Source organism: Cololabis saira, chromosome 4, assembly GCF_033807715.1.
Source record: "Cololabis saira isolate AMF1-May2022 chromosome 4, fColSai1.1, whole genome shotgun sequence".
NCBI lineage: Eukaryota > Metazoa > Chordata > Actinopteri > Beloniformes > Belonidae > Cololabis > Cololabis saira.
Genome location: NC_084590.1, coordinates 8,250,118 through 8,271,571, shown reverse-complemented (window position 1 = coordinate 8,271,571; position 21,454 = coordinate 8,250,118). Strand labels below are relative to the sequence as shown.

General features: G+C 38.5%; 2 protein-coding genes across 2 annotated transcripts in view; both read right to left on the bottom strand.

Annotated features, from left to right (window-relative positions):
* Window positions 1-21,454, bottom strand: part of pxylp1 (2-phosphoxylose phosphatase 1) — a 417,866-nt gene that overhangs the window by 372,056 nt on the left and 24,356 nt on the right. The gene's annotated exons all lie outside the window — the stretch shown is intronic.
* LOC133442227 (uncharacterized) lies at window positions 9,692-12,139 on the bottom strand. The gene is made up of 5 exons (XM_061720181.1): window positions 11,998-12,139; window positions 11,415-11,604; window positions 10,932-11,179; window positions 10,265-10,410; window positions 9,692-9,910 (listed from the first exon to the last, which is right to left on the bottom strand). The coding sequence occupies exons 1-5, from the start codon at window positions 12,035-12,037 to the stop codon at window positions 9,752-9,754; spliced, it is 783 nt and encodes a 260-aa protein (XP_061576165.1). The 5' UTR covers window positions 12,038-12,139; the 3' UTR covers window positions 9,692-9,751.

Genomic DNA, 21,454 nt, shown 5'->3' with positions numbered 1-21,454 from the left:
ACACTCATACACGCATGCTGTACTTTCTCTCCGCTCCCTTTCTGTCTTAAGCACCATTAATGACCACCATTATCCTTTTTTTTTCCCAGTTTAGTAGCGCAACTGAGGGTGCACACTTAGTTGTCCTATGTTTATTTATTCATATGTATACTTGCACGCCACGCACACACACACACACACACACACACACACACACACACACACACACACACACACACACACACACACACACACACACACACACACACACACACACACACACACACACACACACACACACACACACACGTAGTGGGAGGGGCTACAAGTATGAAGCCGTTTTGGCTTGGAGAGTGAAATCAGCTGTACAGAAGGAGCGTCTCAGAAGTAGAAACTTTGACTTTTTGAAAAACTTCCTGTTTGAATGTTTTTATTTTTTTGTATTTTCAATTAATTTCGTTTTTCAACTGCAGTATTTTTCTTTTTGCGTTATTGTTACCTTTGCATCTTGAAGGCCGGCGACAATAAAATATAATATTATACTTAATATTAACAGACTGCCAGTTTTTTTGATTGGAGAGTTTTTTTTCTGGAAAGAACCCCCTCACATACACCACGGACAACTAGGGGTTGATTAATCACTGATCTAGAGGAGGTTTAGTGTCCAGTCAGAGAAGGACATGTCAGTACGAGCTGCTAGAACAGAGAACTCTAACAAACTGGAGTCTTTGTAGATCTCTGGAGATTTCATCTTTGTTTCCAAATGTTCATGTTTCCACTAACAAATATGTTCCTAAAATGTTCTCTAATCACTGACAGATACTGATCAATATGTCGTATTAATCAGCAGCTGGTCAACTTGTTAACATCAGGAGGATTTACCTGATCAGCAGTTTGAATACGATCAATGAGAAGATTTCTGTACTGCTCAGAGGATTCAAATGTTTTAGAGAAAGTATTCTTATCACACACGCATGCGCACACAGTGTATCAATGTGTGTGTAGTATTCAAGTATGCAAAAGCTCCTAATTGTTTTAACAGACGCTCTCTCTGTAAGTCTATATGTATGTATATATATATATATATATATATATATATATATATATATAAACACTCTGCAGAATCTGGGGTCTTTCTGAACCAGTCGTGATCAAATCAACAAAAACAGCAACATGTTTTTACAGAGGATGAGGCTGAAACTCTGCTTACAGCAGCTGTTATAAAAGACCTCACCAGGTCTACCACCGGTTTATCTTTACTGTCTGAACAAATGTCTAGATTAAACTAATTACTTACAGGAAGTATCCACTCCAAGTTGAAATGTATTTAGTCAGACACCAGTTGTGCAAGTTCTCCTACTTAAAAAGACAGTCCTGTCATTTTCATCACAGGTATATCTCAACTATATATATATATATATATATATATATATATATATATATATATATATATATATATATATATATATATATATATATATATATATATATATATATATATATATATATATATATATATATATATATATCCAGGTGAATGTCAGGGAGGGGGATGTTCATCATATCATTTTATTTAGCTGAATTATTATTAATTGGTAGAAGATGTTGGTGAATGAATGTCACCATAGGTCCACACTTGAAAATGGAAATCTTTTTTTTAAAGGCCTTTGGAAAAAAAAGAAAGGCCTTTGACAGAAGGGCACTCTGGACCCCTCTGCATGTGCATGCTAACACTCTGGACCCCTCTGCATGTGCATGCTAACACTCTGGACCCCTCTGCATGTGCATGCTAACACTCTGGACCCCTCTGCATGTGCATGCTAACACTCTGGACCCCTCTGCATGTGCATGCTAACACTTTGGACTCCTCTGCATGTGCATGCTAACAGACAGAAGAGACTCCTGGAGACGTCCTGGACTGAGAGAACCAGACTAAAGTAGCTCCAACCTAAAGATCTTCTTGGCTGTAGATCAGTGGTTCTCAACCTTTTTGGGGTTCTGAACCCCCTGCATATTTGTGATCGACTAGGGACCCCCCCCCCCCCCGCAGCACGGTGGCTTAGTGGTTAGCACTGTTTCCTCACAGCAAGAAGGTTCCCGGTTCAACTCCCTGGCCCGGCAGGGTCTTTCTGTGTGGAGTTTGCATGTTCTCCCCGTGCTTGCGTGGGTTTCCTCCGGTTACTCTGGTTTCCTCCCACAGTCCAAAAACATGTGTATTGGGTTAATTGGTGATTCTAAATTGCCCGTAGGTGTGAGCGTGATTGTGTCTGGTTGTTTGTCTGTATATGTGTCCCTGTGATGGACTGGTGATCTGTCCAGGGTGAACCTGCCTCTCTCCTGTAATTAGCTGGGATAGACTCCAGCAGACCCTTGTGACCCTGGAAAGGATAAAGCAGGTATAGAAAATGGATGGATGGATGGATAGATGGATGGATGGATGGATGGATAGGGACCCCCCCTGTTCAAGTTAGCGCATCCCAACATCCCAAAATGATCTGTTTTCATCTATTTTCTTTGTCTTTTCTGGTGGCTCAGACTGCGCTCTGGTTACTGCGCTTATCGTGTATCATGATTTGTTTTTGTTTTTTAACATTATTGCAATTTCAAGCGCTAACTTGAACTTTGAACAGGATGCAGATCGTGTTATGTTTGTATTACATATACATTTTTCTCCCCCCAGTGTTCCTAGTTAAGTCAGTGCTGGTCATTGCTCCCTCTACCAACCCCGGGAGACCCTGCACTGAGTTCAGGTCTCCTCCTTATCCTGAGGAGTGAGCAGCCGCTTCTGTTCACCAGACAGGGTGGGGCTTCTCTGGTCGGACGTCAGGAGGATTTACCTGATCAGCAGGTTGAATATGATCAGAGAGAAGATTTCTGTACCGCTCAGAGGATGCAAATGTTTTAACAGACAGTACTTTTACCACACACGCATGTGCACACAGTGTATCAATGTGTGTGTAGTATTCAAGTATGCAAATGCTCCTATTTGTTTTAACAGACTCTCTCTGCAAGTCTACTATTTCAGGACAGAGGGTTGGGGTCTATAAATGCCTAGATTAAACTAATTACTTATATTACTTACAGGAAGTATCCACTCCAAGTTGACACTACTATATGTATGTGTGTATGTGTGTATATATATGTATATATATATATATATATATATATATATATATATATATACATACATATATATTTATATATTGTTTAAATATTATACAGTGGGGTAAAGATGTATTTAGTCAGACACCAGTTGTGCAAGTTCTCCCACTTAAAAAGATAAGAGAGGCCTGTCATTTTCATCACAGATATATCTCAACTATATATAGAGAGTTAAATTCCTTTTTTGCTTCCTCTCTTCTTTATATATTTATCTTAATTTTAATTCAATTTAATGACAGATTCTAACATTGAGACATATTTTTCACATTTTTTTATCCAATACTTTTTTAAAATAATTTACGATTAATGCATAATCATATATATATATATATATATATATATATATATATATATATATATATATATATATATATATATATATATATATATATATATATATATATATATATATATATAGACCCCTTTCCAGCCTACGTCATCACAGGATGCGCGCGCATTGTTGCGGCAGAAGAGCGGCAGAAGTTGCATGAGTTTGACTGGAGCGAGGGAAGATTTGTTTCTTAAGTTGCGTTTTTGGAGTTGCAGTAACGTTATAGAAGAACAACATGCCCACCAGCTGTTGTGTGTACGGGTGTACAAATCGAAATCCTGAGGAACATACATTTTTTGCAATTCCCAGAGGAATAATGATGATATTGTTATTGTGTGTGCTAGTCTCACAAACCTTAGCAAAAGTGTAGTTCCGAAAAAATCTAAGAAATAAGGGTTCTGAATAATAACATCAAGTCTTGACATTTTTTTATTTTCTCATCAGTGATTTGGAGCTGTGACTATGAATTGAATATCAGCCATTAATGATTTACTTGACTATTAAAGTTTTGCTAATAAACTGCCAGAGTTATTTGTTTTTTCTCACTGATTGTGTAAATGTATTGATTATTTTCTCTTTTTAAAGCTACAAACATCCAACTTCCACAGCTGTAAATATGCTGCACAAATATACATATATTCACTATATGTGTTGTATATCAAACTCAGGTATATTATAGATATATTAATCCCCACAAACCCTCAAATAAAAATAATGAATTTACCTAAAAATAATGAACTAAGTTTTAAAAAACAGTATTTTGCATTATATGCCTTTTAATGTTTTTCTTTTTATCATATTAGTGGGAATAGGTTTCTGTAAATTAATGGTGATGTGAGATGCAGGATGGACAATAAAGCTCATATAATTTTTCATTTTATTTTTTTTTTTAAATAACTATCAACTTCATTCAGCCAGCACAGACAAAGGTACACAGACATGACTTTCATTCAAAGGCAATGCTTAATGGAACTCATTAAGAAACAAAGGGGACACAGTAAATTAACAAAAATAATAATATAAATTAAATAAATATGAAATAATAAAATAACTTAAAATGTCTAGTGTATAAAATACATTCAGTTGACTGTCATAATTTCTTCATAACTTCAGCTGTGACAGCTGCTGACAGTGTCGCAGCTTCTCCTGAGAAAACACTAGGTTTCTCAACCAAATACAGATGAATATCCGGCCATTGGACATCGGGCCACTTTGTGATATCTTCCTCCGGGAAGGAAGTTGCTTTCCATCCGCCAAAGTTAGTTTAGTAACGTAATTTCCACGATATTTTTCCGTCAATCGGCTGGTGTAAACTGACATGAACTCCGTCTTTCTGCCGCAACAATGCGCGCGCAGCTTGTCTACGTCATACTTGTTTACAAACACGGAAAGGGGTCTATATGTATCCTCAGTTGAAGTGTCAATCTCCTGCAAAATGCGGGGCAGGTCATGTGACGAGGGCCTGCAGGTGAATGTCAAGGAGGGGGATGTTCATCATATCATTTTATTTAGCTGAATTATTATTAATTAGTAAAAGATATTGGTGAATGAATGTCACCATAGGTCCACACTTGAAAATGGAAATCTTTTTTTTAAAGGCCTTTGGAAAATAAAATAAAAAGGCCTTTGACAGAAGGGCACTCTGGACCCCTCTGCATGTGCATGCTAACACTTTGGACCCCTCTGCATGTGCATGCTAACACTTTGGACTCCTCTGCATGTGCATGCTAACACTTTGGACCCCTCTGCATGTGCATGCTAACACTTTGGACTCCTCTGCATGTGCATGCTATCACTTTGGACCCCTCTGCATGTGCATGCTAACACTTTGGACCCCTCTGCATGTGCATGCTAACACTTTGGACCCCTCTGCATGTGCATGCTAACAGACAGAAGAGACTCCTGGAGACGTCCTGGACTGAGAGAACCAGACTAAAGTAGCCCTTTTTGGGGTTCTGAACCCCCTGCAAATTTGTGATCGACTCTTAAGGACCCCCCCCCCCCCCCCCCCCCGCTATATAAATAAAAATTATATAAAATTGAAATTGAAATTGAAATTGAAATTGAAATCATGCTTTGTTTTTGTTTTTTAACATTATTGCAATTTCAAGCGCTAACTTGAACTTTGAAGAGGATGCAGATCGTGTTATGTTTGTATTACATATATACATTGTATCCCCCCAGTGTTCCTCCCTAAGTCAGTCCTGGTCATTTCTCCCTCTACCAACCCCGGGAGACCCTGCACTGAGCTCAGGTCTCCTCCTTAACCTGAGGAGTGAGCAGCAGCTTCTGTTCACCAGACAGGGTGGGGTTTCTCTGGCTGAACGTCAGGAGGATTTACCTGATCAGCAGGTTGAATATGATCAGAGAGAAGATTTCTGTACCGCTGGGAGGATGCAAATGTTTTAACAGACAGTACTTTTACCACACACGCATGTGCACACAGTGTATCAATGTGTGTGTAGTATTCAAGTATGCAAATGCTCCTGATGGTTTTAACAGACACTCACTGGCTTAATCTTCTAGATCAGATCATTCAAACCTAGAAAAACTCACTGCAATTTTGAAAAATAACATCTAATCCTATGAAAACACTTGGTCCCCCTTCCTACAATACATCCAGAGCTGATTCCTCTCACAAATACCTCTCTTTTCTGTCCATTTTGTTGTCACTTACAACTCTTACTTTATTGTTAATTTTATCAATTATGATCATATTACTATAAGATCATATATTATATATAGTATTATTACATATTATACCTGTCATATATTACTATTGTTACATTTTTATATCACCATATATTAAATATATTGTTATAGCTATTATATATTATTATTATTACTACATTATCATATTGTTATGATTATTACATTATTGTCATTATTGTCACACAAGCCATGCACACTCACGCTCACGCTCACACCTACGGGCAATTTAGAATCACCAATTAACCTAATATGCATGTTTTTGGACTGTGGGAGGAAGCCGGAGTAACCGGAGGAAACCCACGTAAGCACGGGGAGAACATGCAAACTCCACACAGAAAGACCCTGCTGGGCCTGGGAGTCGAACCGGAACCTTCTTGCTGTGAGGAAACAGTGCTAACCACTAAGCCACCGTGCTGCCCATTGCAACACATAAATTACCAATTCTAACTCCAATAATTATTCCTGGCATTATCATGATATATTGTTTCATATTATTATATTAAGTTATGAAATCTCATGGGATGTTAAACTATAGTATTATTATATTGTTATATATAATAGTATGGTGATATAATTTGGTTACATGTTATAATACTCTATAAAAATTATGTTATATTAGGATATTACTATATTTATTATGCTATATTTATATTATATCATGCTACACCACTCTATATGATAATTATTTATTTGTTTACGCTCGAATTAATATTCTCAATTTATGTACCTATTTTCATCATCTTATTTACACTCACACACGGCACGCACACACACACACACACACACACACACACACACACACACACACACACACACACACATATATACTGATGTTGTCTTTTGTCGTTGTTTGCACTGTATGTTAAAAAAAATAAAATAAAAAAAAATTAACAGACGCTCTCTCTGCAAGTCTACTAATTCAGGACACAGGGTTGGGGTCTATAAATATATGTATGTATATATATATATATATATATATATATATATATATATATATATATATATATATATATATATATATATATATACATATAAGCAACATGCAAACTCCACACAGAAAGACCCCGCCGGGCCAGGGAGTTGAACCAGGAACTTTCTTGCTGTGAGGAAACAGCACTAACCACTAAACCACTGTGCTGCCCAGGTCCAAGATTTCTGATTAAAATACAACCAATTACACTTGTAAAGAGTAAAAGGAGGTCACGTTACCCTCTGTAGTTTAGGGGGATAAAGGTTTGGTCACATTTGTGTAAAATATTAATCTATTTTTATAAATGTCAGAGCATCTTTTAAAAAATAAAAAAAATAAAAAAATATATATCTATATTTTATTATCACGGACCCCCATCAATTACACCACGGACAACTAGGGGTCCCCTGGTTGAGAACCACTGATCTAGAGGAGGTTTAGTGTCCATCAGAGAAGGACATGTCAGTACGAGCTGCTAGAACAGAGAACTCTAACAAACTGGAGTCTTTGTAGATCCCTGGAGATTTCATCTTTGTTTCCAAATGTTCATGTTTCCACTAACAAATATGTTCCTAAAATGTTCTCTAATCACTGACAGATACTGATCAATATGTCGTATTAATCAGCAGCTGGTCGACTTGTTAACATCAGGAGGATTTACCTGATCAGCAGTTTAAATACGATCAATGAGAGGATTTCTGTACTGCTCAGAGGATGCAAATGTTTTAAACAGAGAAAGTACTTTTATCACACACGCATGTGCACACAGTGTATCAATGTGTGTGTAGTATTCAAGTATGTAAATGCTCCTGATGGTTTTAACAGACGCTCTCTCTGTAAGTCTACTATCTCTGTACAGAGGGTTGGGGTCTATAAATACATAATAAATAAATAAATATATATATATATTCAGATCTGTAATGTTTTTCTGTCATTACTTTAGTTTTGATTGGTGGGTATCCAGAGTTATTATAGTTTTGTATTTTTCCATTAGTTTCAGTATTAGTTTTAGTTTGTTATTATAATAGGGGGTATTTGTCGTGGGTAAGGTTTAAGAAGTTCAGAGCAGGTAACAAAGTAACAAATGTAACAAAGTTATTGTCAGAAAGTGTTAAAGTCGTGTTCCATGTGTCCCTTTTTTACATTTTAGCAGCTGCCCCTCATAAGGTCTCTGCACGTCCCTGCGTATGAGAGAGATTGGGCTTTGTCCTGTTTAAGTCTGTTTGATATGCTTACTGTCTGTTTACTGTTCAATATGTTATTAAAACTGTAAGCAAGGTGAAAAGAGTATGAAAGACTCTTACCAGGTTTTGAGTTGAAAGGATTTATTATTATTTGTGAGATAGAATACTAATGTTGGTTATATAAAATGAAGTGCTCAAATGCCAGTGTAAAAGTAAGTGGGAGTTTTGTAAAACAGTCATTTGACACAGTATTGAGGATGTTATACTGCCCTCTAGTGGCTGCTTTTGTAACTGACACTACCGTTCTGAATAAACAAGTGAAACTGCAATAGGAGTTCTACTTAATTTGAAGATCATGGAGATCTGTCTCTAGCTCCTTTGCTCCTTCATTTAGTTCTTTTTAATCCCAGCTGTATATGATATTATCAGGCCCTGAATGTAAGTCTTTGCAGTGTCCCACAGCAGGCCCGGAGATACGCCTGGTGTTTTATTTTCCTGCAAAAAGAGGGCCAGCTGTTCCCTCATGAACTTTTCAAAGATAGATCATGATTTAGCTATATTTAACTATATCTCCAGGTTCTGGTCGGGTGATCAAGCCCTAGATACCTTAAACCCATAGACATTGGAGCGTGATCTGAAATGATAATGTCCCCAATGTTACAACTTTCTATATTGCTTAGAGAATGTTTAGGGGTTAAACAAAAGTCAAGCCTGCTGCTGGTTTTATGCACAGTTGAGTAATATGTAAATGTTTTATCATTAGGGTGTAACCCCCGCCAGACTTCAATTAGGTGAAGCTCAGAGCAGGAGTCTAAAACAGCTCTGGCCCTTTTAGACATTAAGCTGTTTGTCTGTGGGGACCTATCCATGGTTGATGAGAAGTAGCAGTTCAAGTCTCAGTTAAAGTGTAATGAGTTTTTTTTTGGACTAAAAATGAGACATTTTAACTAGAAATAAGACAAATATTCTTGTTAAGATTTTGTGTTTTTGCAGTAGTAGTAGTGTGCATGTTTACATTAATATTGTAGGTGAATATGAATGTGTCATCAGATGACTAGCAGCGTAACGATGCTGAACACCCGTCAGAGCAGATCCACTTCTCGTCTAGAAGGTTCTGGGGACCAGCCGACTGCTGGACCTGATCCCCATCCTGGACCCTGGGGTCTGCTGCTGGGATGAGTTTGGACCACCTGACCCCTCAGGTTCTCCCTCACACACCAGGTATGTGTGTGTGTGTGTGTGTGTGTGTGTGTGTGTGTGTGTGTGTGTGTGTGTGTGTGTGTGTGTGTGTGTGTGTGTGTGTGTGTGTCACTAGTTCATGAGTTACAAACATCACAGACACGTTTCTGCTCTTAAGGAGACCTGAGGTCTCTTTATTGTTGCTCACAAGCAAACGTCACACAACTGGGACACTTAAAGACCAGTTAATTGCTTGATCCATTTACGAACGTCGGTGTCACAGACGGTGAATCCAATATCATTGATATCGAACACCGGGGTTCCCCAGATCCAGGTTTCTGTAAAAACTGCATACAGAGCATCTTTATAAATAAATCCTGAACCAGAATCCCCCTAGAAAGAGAGATGGAGAGAGAGATGGAGGAGAGAGAGATGGAGAGGGTGATGCAGGAGAGAGATGGAGGGAGAGATGGAGAGAGAGAGAGATGGAGAGAGTGATGGAGGAGAGAGAGATGGAGAGAGAGAAAACAGTGTGTCAGGTTAAAAACCACTGAACAACAGTTGATCATCATTTAACAACAAGTCTTTCATCTTGATTACAAACTTTATTATTATCTTTAATTCTTCAGAAAACAAGTCTGGTAATTCTGCTTCATCTCTTTTTATCATTCTGTTATTTCTATCATTTCTATTTATTTTATATTTATTTGTGACTAAAGACATGAAAGACAGCAGTCCTCAACTTACACCGCACATCTTGCAGCCAGCAGGAGCAGCAGTTCGGCCGCGGCAACACTCGTTCTGGCTGATTTGATTTGTATGTTCGAGGACGTCATTAAAAGGTTCCAGTCTATCCACGGTGATGGTTGCACACATGGTCACATATGGATTTACTGTGTGAATAAAAAACTATTATCCATCTCAGAGCAGATGTTAAGACTCACAGTAATTCAAATATAATCTTTCTTGTCATGTGATGAGAGGACGTTTCTTCTCCCCAAACTTTGACCCATCTGGTCAGAGGTCAGAGGTCAGAGGTGACGTTAGAAAACCACAGAAATCATCAAGAATACGTTCAGACAGAGAACCTCACAATCAAGGATCAGTTACTGATTTAAGCCTGGACCAGGCTACAAAGACCACTTTTCATTGGCTTATTGACATAATTACACAGAAATATCTGTTTTCTTTCAACTAAAACTGGTTCCTCAGGTTTCTAGACTTCAGCTCCTCATTTTATCAGTTATTTACAATAAACTTCACATCCAACAGCAACCCAACAAGATCAACATCCGTTCTAAAAACCCACCCAGAACAGAGATGATTTACAGTCAATACATGTGATTGATTCCTGCAGTTAGAGCTGCATGATGAGTGTGTTCATGTAGTGTAGGTTAGGTGTGTGATGTCTCACCTCCTCCACCGTATTTGAAGTAATCATCCTCAGCTTGTGTGTCCCGAGCAGTAATACGAAACGTTACAGGGTTGCTGGGTTTTACGAGGTTCCTGAGAGCAGTACATTCAGCATCAGTGGCGAGGCGGATGGGAGTCAAGGGCCTCCTCAGCCTCAACAGCATGACGTCAGCGGTGGGGTGTTTAAAGGTTTGAGGTCTGCCTACGGTCTGTGTCACACTTCGATCAGCTGATTTAACGGTGAACGACCTGAAACATGAACACAATCACTCAGCAGGATTTACACCAGAACCTGAGGTAAAAGGACCTTCAGTTTACCAGAACCATCATCATCATCATCATAAACTAACCATCACCCACAGAGGACACGCCCACCTGCTGCTACAGTCGAGTGGGAGCGCGTCACAGTGGAGGAAAGTTCAGGAGTGTCTGGACATGTTCAGTTTCTAAAACGTTCAATTCAAACTGCAGTTAGAAAACTTACGGTCCACCCATATCCCAGTGTGCTGCAGTGAGAACCCAGGAACTAGTCTTCTCCCTCCCAATGACGGAACCAGAACAGATGGATGTGTGTGTCCCATTTCTAGTCTGCAGGAACACGTAATGTTGTTCTTCCTGTGGTGTACACCTCTTACCACCGATGATTCTCTTCTGAATGTCTGCAAGAGACACACCTGTACACACACACACACACACACACACACACACACACACACACACACACACACACACACACACACACACACACACACACACACACACACACACACACACACACACACACACACACACAGGTCAGGGACATTCATGTCAGCAGCTGAGAATCATCATCATCATCATCATCATCATCATCATCATCATCATCATCATCATCATCACCATCATCATCATCATCACCATCATCATCACCATCATCATCATCATCATCATCATCATCATCATCACCATCATCATCATCACCACCATCATCATCATCATCATCATCATCATCATCATCATCATCATCATCATCATCATCACCATCATCATCAGCAGCAGCAGCAGCAGATGAGGAGGCATGAACTCACCTGCCATCAGGAAGAGAGCGAGGACCACACAAGTCTTCATCACGCTGCTGAGACGGTCTTCCTCCAGAAGAAGATGCTCCGGTCAGAACGGAGGGCCGTTTTAAAGCATTCTTTATCTGTGACCGTCCAATCATCTGCTGACACCCTCACCTCACGGTCCATACGGTCGACGCCTCGTCATCCCTCCCTGACGACACCATGGATGCTGCAGGACTCCACAGGTGGATGGACTTGAAATAAGTAACCAAATGGAATTGGAGATAAGGACTCAGACGCCAGCCAGTTTGCATATAATTAATGTTTAACGTGAGCAGAAGGCTCCAGTTCAGTCTCAGGTGTGAGGTGTTGTACAGTCACCTCAACCAAAGTTCATACGTAGATTCAGCGTCTAATTTCCACAGTTCCGATTGATGGATAGCATTACATTAGCTACCCAACACAGAAAGGCCCTTTCACCAACCTTTCAAGGTTATGAGGCAGCTAGAAGCCACCGTGCCCTCGTGTTATGTTTGTATTAACAGTGTCATGCAGTAACTTCAACAATGTAAACGGGTCCAAGATCCATCCATCCATTATCTACACCCGCTTTATCCTTTGCAGGGTCACGAGGGTCACTGGAGTCTCTCCCAGCTCATCACAGGTGAGAGGCAGGTTCACCTGGACAGGTCACCAGTCCATCACTTATATACACAACCAGACATACTCACACTCACACCTGCGGGCAATTTAGAATCATCAATTAACCTACTACGCATGTTTTTGGACTGTGGGAGGAAACCAGAGTACCTGGAGGAAACCCACGCAAGCACGGGGAGAACATGCAAACTCCACACAGGGAGTTGAACCGGGAACCTTCTTGCTGTGAGGCAACAGTGCTAACCACTAAGCCACCATCAGAATCAGAATCAGAATCAGAATCAACTTTATTGGCCAGGTTCGAACATTGTCCAACAAGAAACTTGACTGTAATTTCGCTCTTTGGTAGTAAAATAAACAATAAAACAAATGTGGAATTTCTATGATACAGAATAAACAGAATAAACATTTAAGGTGCAGCAGTTTGAGGTAGAGAAAGAAAAGAAAAGAAAAGGGACAGTTCTGTATAAAAATAAAAAATAAAATACAATAAAAATAAAAATAACCTATTTAGATTTGTGATCATTGTGATCCACCATGCTGCCCGGGTCCAAGATTTCTGATTAAAATACAACCAATTACACTTGTAAACAGTAAAAGGAGGTCACGTTACCCTCTGTAGTTTAGGGGGATAAAGGTTTGGTCACATTTGTGTAAAACATTAATCTATTTTTATGAATGTCAGAGCATCTTTTTAAATATATATATATATATTTTATTATCACGGACCCCCATCAATTACACTGTTACGGAGCGGCTCCCTCACTGAGTGCGGTTCTTCCCTGACTGCAGGCAGCGCACAAACATATATTCAAACAACTACACTCATACACACATGCTGTACTTTCTCTCCGCTCCCTTTCTGTCTTAAGCACCATTAATGACCACCATTATCCTTTTTTTTCACAGTTTAGTAGCGCAACTGAGGGTGCACACTTAGTTGTCCTATGTTTATTTATTCATATGTATACTTGCACACACACACACACACACACACACACACACACACACACACACACACACACACACACACACACACACACACACACACGTAGTGGGAGGGGCTACAAGTATGAAGCTGTTTTGGCTTGGAGAGTGTGAAATCAGCTGTACAGAAGGAGCGTCTCAGAAGTAGAAACTTTGACTTTTTGAAAAACTTCCTGTTTGAATGTTTTTATTTTTTTGCATTTTCAATTAATTTCGTTTTTCAACTGCAGTATTTTTCTTTTTGCGTTATTGTTACCTTTGCATCTTGAAGGCCGGCGACAATAAAATATAATATTATACTTAATATTAACAGACTGCCAGTTTTTTTGATTGGAGAGTTTTTTTTCTGGAAAGAACCCCCTCACATACACCACGGACAACTAGGGGTTGATTAATCACTGATCTAGAGGACGTTTAGTGTCCAGTCAGAGAAGGACATGTCAGTACGAGCTGCTAGAACAGAGAACTCTAACAAACTGGAGTCTTTGTAGATCTCTGGAGATTTCATCTTTGTTTCCAAATGTTCATGTTTCCACTAATATGTTCCTAAAATGTTCTTTAATCATTAACAGATAAGGACCAATATGTCATATTAATCAGCAGCTGGTCAACTTGTTAACGTCAGGAGGATTTACCTGATCAGCAGTTTGAATACGATCAATGAGAGGATTTCTGTACCGCTCAGAGGATGCAAATGTTTTAAACAGAGAAAGTACTTTTATCACACACGCATGCGCACACAGTGTATCAATGTGTGTGTAGTATTCAAGTATGCAAATGCTCCTGATGGTTTTAACAGACGCTCTCTCTGTAACTCTATATGTATGTGTATGTGTATATATATAATATATATATATATATATATATATATATATATATATATATATATATATATATATATATATATATATATATATATATATATATATATATATATATATATATATAAACACTCTGCAGAATCTGGGATCTTTCTGAGCCAGTTGTGATGAAATCAACAAAGACAGCAACATGCTTTTACAGAGGATGAGGCTGAAACTCTGCTTACAGCAGCTGTTATAAAAGACGTCACCAGGTCTACCACCGGTTTATCTTTACTGTCTGAACAAATGTCTAGATGAAACTAATTACTTAAATTACTCCAATTTGAAATGTCCTGTAAGTTTCATCACAGGTATATCTCAACTATATATATATATATATATATATATATATATATATATATATATATATATATATATATATATAATATATGTATCCTTTTTTGCTTCCTTTCTTCTTTATATATTTACCTTAATTTTAATTTAGCTTAATGACAGATTCTAACATTGAGACATATTTTTCACAACATTTTTTTATCCAATCCATTTTTAAAATAATTTATGATTAATGTATGTATATATATATATATATATATATATATATATATATATATATATATATATATATATATATATATATATATATATATATATATATATATATATATATATATATATATATATATATATATATATATATATATATATATATATATATATATTTATATATATATGATATGATGATATGAACACCCCCCCTCCCTGACATGCACCTGCAGGCTCTCTTCACGTGACCTGCCCTGAAGAAAAATACCAGACTAAAGTAGCTCCAACCTAAAGATCTTCTTGGCTGTAGATCAGTGGTTCTCAACCTTTTTGGGGTTCTTCTGAACCTCCTGCAAATTTGTGATCAACCCGGGTGGTGGTTTAGTGGTTATCACTGTTGCCTCACAGCAAGAAGGGTCTTTCTGTGTGGAGTTTGCATGTTCTCCCCGTGCTTGCGTGGGTTACTCCGGTTTCCTCCCACAGTCCAAAAACATGTGTATTAGGTTAATTGGTGATTCTAAATTGCCTGTAGGTTTGAGTATGTCTGGTTGTTTGCGTACACAGGACTGTCTCAGAAAATTAGAATATTGTGATTTTCAGTAATGCAATTACAGAAATCTAGACAATCTAATCTAATCTAGACAGAAAAAGTAATGTAATTTTTTTAATTGTATTACAGAAAATAAAGAACTTTATCACAATATTCTAATTTTCTGAGACAGTCCTGTATGTGTCCCTGTGATGGACTGGTGATCTGTCCAGGGTGAACCTGCCTCTCTCCTGTAATTAGCTGGGATAAACTCCAGCAGACCCCCGTGACCCTGGAAAGGATAAAGCAGGTATAGAAAATGGATGGATGGATGGATAGATGGATGGATGGATGGATGGATGGATGGATAGGGACCCCCCCTGTTCAAGTTAGCGTATCCCGAAATCCCAAAATGATCTGTTTTCATCTATTTTCTTTGTCTTTTCTGGTGGCTCAGACTGCGCTCTGGTTACTGCGTTTATCGTGTATCATGATTTGTTTTTGTTTTTTAACATTATTGCAATTTCAAGCGCTAACTTGAACTTTGAAGAGGATGCAGATCGTGTTATGTTTGTATTACATATATAAATTGTATCCCCCCAGTGTTCCTCCCTAAGTCAGTGCTGGTCATTGCTCCCTCTACCAACCCCGGGAGTTCCTGCACTGAGCTCAGGTCTCCTCCTTAACCTGAGGAGTGAGCAGCAGCTTCTGTTCACCAGACAGGGTGGGACTTCTCTGGCTGGACGTCAGGAGGATTTACCTGATCAGCAGGTTGAATATGATCAGAGAGAAGATTTCTGTACCATTTGGAGGATGCAAATGTTTTAACAGACAGTACTTTTATCACACACGCATGCGCACACAGTGTATCAATGTGTGTGTAGTATTCAAGTATGCAAATGCTCCTGATGGTTTTAACAGACGCTCTCTCTGCAAGTCTACTATTTCAGGACAGAGGGTTGGGGTCTATAAATGCCTAGATTAAACTAATTACTTATATTACTTACAGGAAGTATCCACTCCAAGTTGACACTACTATATGTATGTGTGTATGTGTGTGTATATATATATATGTATATATATATATGTATATATATATATATATATATATATATATATATATATATATATATACACATGTATATGTTTAAAATATTATACAGTGGGGTAAAGATGTATTTAGTCAGACACCAGTTGTGCAAGTTCTCCCACTTAAAAAGATAAGAGAGGCCTGTCATTTTCATCACAGATATATCTCAACTATATATAGAGAGTTAAATTCCTTTTTGCTTTCTCTCTTCTTTATATATTTATCTTAATTTTAATTCAATTTAATGACCGATTCTAACATTGAGACATATTTTTCACAACATTTTTTTATCCAATACTTTTTAAAAATAATGTATGATTAATGCATAATCATATATATGTATATATATATATATATATATATATATATATATATATATATATATATATATATATATATATATATATATATATATATATATATATATATATATATATATATATATATATATATATATATATAAATAAATTTGTGATCGACTCTTAAGGACCCCCCCCCCCTGTTCAAGTTGGCACCCGACATCCCAACATGATCTGTTTTCATCTGTTTTTCTTTTTTTTCTTTCTGTTGGCTTCTTGTACCTCCGGAACAAGAAGTCTTTTTTTAACACGAACCATCATCGTCTACTTATATCTCTCTTTATTCTTTGTGTTACTGCGCTTACTGCGTGTATCATACGCAGTATGATATGATAGTATGAAGGCTTTTCTCCCACTAGGGGAGTTTTTACCTGCCATTGTTTATATAATAATTGCTCGGGGGTTTATGTTTTATGTTTGTATTACATATATACATTTTAATCCCCCCTAGTGCTTCTCCCTAAGTCAGTCCTGGGCATTGCTCCCTCTACCAACCCCGGGAGACCCTGCACTGAGCTCAGGTCTCCTCCTTAACCTGAGGAGTGAGCAGCTTATTTTCACCAGACAGGGTGAGGTTTCTCTGGCCGGACATCAGGAGGATTTACCTGATCAGCAGGTTGAATATGATCAATGAAAAGATTTCTGTACCATTTGGAGGATGCAAATGTTTTAACAGACAGTACTTTTATCACACAAGCATGTGCACACAGTGTATCAATGTGTGTGTAGTATTCAAGTATGCAAATGCTCCTAATTGTTTTAACAGACACTCACTGGCTTAATCTTCTAACAGATCAAACCTAAAAAAACTCACTGCAATTTTGAAAAATAACATCTAATCCTATGAAAACACTTGGTTCCCCTTCCTACAATACATCCAGAGCTGATTCCTCTCACAAATACCTCCCTTTTCTGTCCATTTTGTTGTCACTTACAACTCTTACTTTATTGTTAATTTTATCAATTATGATCATATTACTATAAGATCATATATTATATATAGTATTATTACATATTATACCTGTCATATATTACTATTGTTACATTTTTATATCACCATATATTAAATATATTGTTATAGCTATTATATATTATTATTATTACTACATTATCATATTGTTATGATTATTACATTATTGTCATTATTACAACCATGATTATGAATGTGATGATAACAATAACTGTTGCTGTCACTTTTGAAGAGTGAAATTATTAGTACCCGGTACAGGGCCGCCGCAAGGGGTGTGCGAACCGTGCGACCGCACGGGGCCTCGCGCCCCAAGGAGCCTCGCGCTATGGGCCGTTTTTTTTCCCCTTATAAATATCAACAGTCACGTTCCATTACAGACCTAAATGTGTGCTAGTTTGTGCATATCGATAAATATATGTGCAATTCATATATCATCATAAATTGTAGGCTATAATAACGATAAAATGTTCTAATTCTTAATTTACAACTGTCCTGAACGCATCAGGGCTGTGAGCCAACGCGGATTGGGTGTAAAGCCTGATTTATGGTTCTGCGTTAAATCGACGCAGAGCATGCGCCATAGGGTACGGCGCAGTCTCCGGCGAGGTTATGCGGCGACGCACAACCTTCGCCGTAGGCGCTGCGTTGGTGTAACGCGGTACCATAAATCAGCCTTAACAGTCACAGTGAAGGAGATTAGCGCTAAAGTTTAAAAGAGGACTAAATTTGTACAAAGTTTTGAATGTTACCCCGTTTTCCACGTTACCTGGATTATTTTGGGTTATGGAAGAGTCAACTACCGTTGGTGAGTCAGTGTTACCTTCATAAATAATGTCTTTCTTGACCACCTGCCTATTAGAATGTGCTTTGTGTTCTTGTCAACTAGACTAGAGTCTATTCTCTGTTCTAGAATCAGAAATGATGTTCTAGACCACTGTGTCTATATCTATCTAGATAGATTGTGTAATTTTAGACCAGTTAGGTTTTTTTTTTATTTAAGCTGTATCAAAGATGGAACTGAGTCAGTCCGTGACTATCTGAGTTTTCATCGCCGTGTGATTGACAGCTGTCAGGCTTGTGTGTGTGTGTGTGTGTGTGTGTGTGTGTGTGTGTGCGTGCGTGCGTGCGTGCGTGCGTGTGTGTGACTTTACTCTGCTTTCTGCAGCATAGGCCTATAGGCTTAGCTCAATAAAAGTGAGAATAAATGTTGGTTGAGGGGTAGGATGATGTTGTTGAACGTCAAAATGACTATCATAAGGGCCCATGGAGAATGCTCCGCCCCCTCTATACTGAGACCCACGCTCCGCCACTGCAGGGGAAGGTGTCCAGTATTTTGCTAATTGGAGAGTTAAAATTGCGCATATAGACACCCGAAACCCCAAAATTCCGTGCGCGCTCGCCGCGCTCACGCGCGAGGGCCTCCTCTGGCCATTTTGCACAGGGCCTCGCAAATCTCCCAGACGGCTCTGACCCGGTATATACATATTGGTTATGATTAAGATCATGACTGCCATTATTATTACTACTGTTGTTGTTCTCATTGCTATTATTATCAAACCAACATCACAACCAAAGTTTCTATTTTTTGTATGTTATTATTATTATTATTATTATTATTATTATTATTATTATTATTTTTTTTTTTTTTTTATTTATTTAAACATTAATCATGATAATGAAGTTATTATATCATAATTATAGTAAAGGTGGGGTGCGGGTCCGGGCTTGACTGGCTGAAGGTAGAGGTGGGCGGGGGCTCCAGGCCTGGCTCTGTGGGGCCATGACGGGGCCCTGGCTGGTGGACGGGGGCAGGTAGGGGAGAACCCCATCTCTCTCATTCTCAAAAAAGGGGTGGGGGAATAAACAAATAAATAAATAAATAAATAATAAAATAAAATAAATGAATAATGAAAAATTGGAAAGCTTCTCCTCAGCGGGCAGACCCCCCCTCAGGGTCTGGGAGTTTCCCAGAGTAGGAGAAGCACAGGAGGTGGATCCACAACGGGCCGGCAGCCTCCTCTGGGTCGGGTTGGTCCGAGATGTGATCCCTCCTGACTCTAAATGACATCTGACAGAATTAAACAAAACTAATCAGGAGGGGAGGCGGGGGAAGGGGAATAGGGAAAAAAAAAAAAATCAGTTGCTTGCTGAGGCTCCTGGTCGGGCAACTGGAGTCTGGTGGGGGCCTCCTGCTCGCATCCCTGATGCCCGGTCTGACCTCACCATTGTAAAACATCCATCCATCCATTATCTATACCCCCTTTTCAGGGTCACGGGGGTCTGCTGGAGTTTATCCCAGCTATTTTCAGGTGAGAGGCAGGGGTTACACCCTGGACAGGTCACCAGTCCATCACAGGGCCACATATAAACACACAAACCATGCACACTCACGCTCACACCTGCAGGCAATTTAGAATCATCAATTAACTACTACACATGTTTTTGGACTGTGGGAGGAACCCGGAGTAACCGGAGGAAACCCACGCAAGCACGGGGAGAACATGCAAACTCCACACAGAAAGACCCTGCCGGGCCTGGGAGTCGAACCGGGACTTTCTTGCTGTGAGGCAACAGTGATAACCACTAAGCCACCAAAACATAAATGACCAATTCTAACTCTAATAATTATTCCTGGCATTATCATGATATATTGTTTCATATTATTATATTAAGTTATGAAATCTCATGGGATGTTAAATTATAGTATTATTATATTCTTATATATAATAGTATGGTGATATAATTTGGTTACATGTTATAATACTCTATAAAAATTATGTTATATTAGGATATTACTATATTTATTATGCTATATTTATATGATATCATGCTACACCACTCTATATGATAAGTATTTATTTGTTTACGCTCGAATTAATATTATCAATTTATGTACCTATTTTCATCATCTTATTTACACTCACACACGGCACACACACACACACACACACACACACATACTGATGTTGTCTTTTGTCATTGTTTGCACTGTATGTTAAAAAAAATAAAATAAAAAAAAATTAACAGACGCTCTCTCTGCAAGTCTACTAATTCAGGACACAGGGTTGGGGTCTATAAATATATGTATGTATATATATATATATATATTTATTATCATGATTGTTTTATTTATGTGCCTTGTGTTTTATGGTGTTTTGTTTTCCATTTGCCTGTCCAGCACTTTGGACCATGTTGGTGTTTTTAAAGTGCTTTATAAATAAAGTTGACTAGACTTGAAAGGCCTTTCACAGAAGGGCATTTTGGACATCTGAGTAAAGGGGGGGGGGGGGGGGGGGGGGGGGGGGGGGGGGGGCGGGGGGGGGGGGGGGGGGGGGGCCCGCCGGGCCAGGGAGTTGAACCGGGAACCTTCTTGCTGTGAGGCAACAGTGCTAACCACCAAACCACTGTGCTGCCCAGGTCCAAGATTTCTGATTAAAATACAACCAATTACACTTGTAAAGAGTAAAAGGAGGTCACGTTACCCTCTGTAGTTTAGGGGGATAAAGGTTTGGTCACATT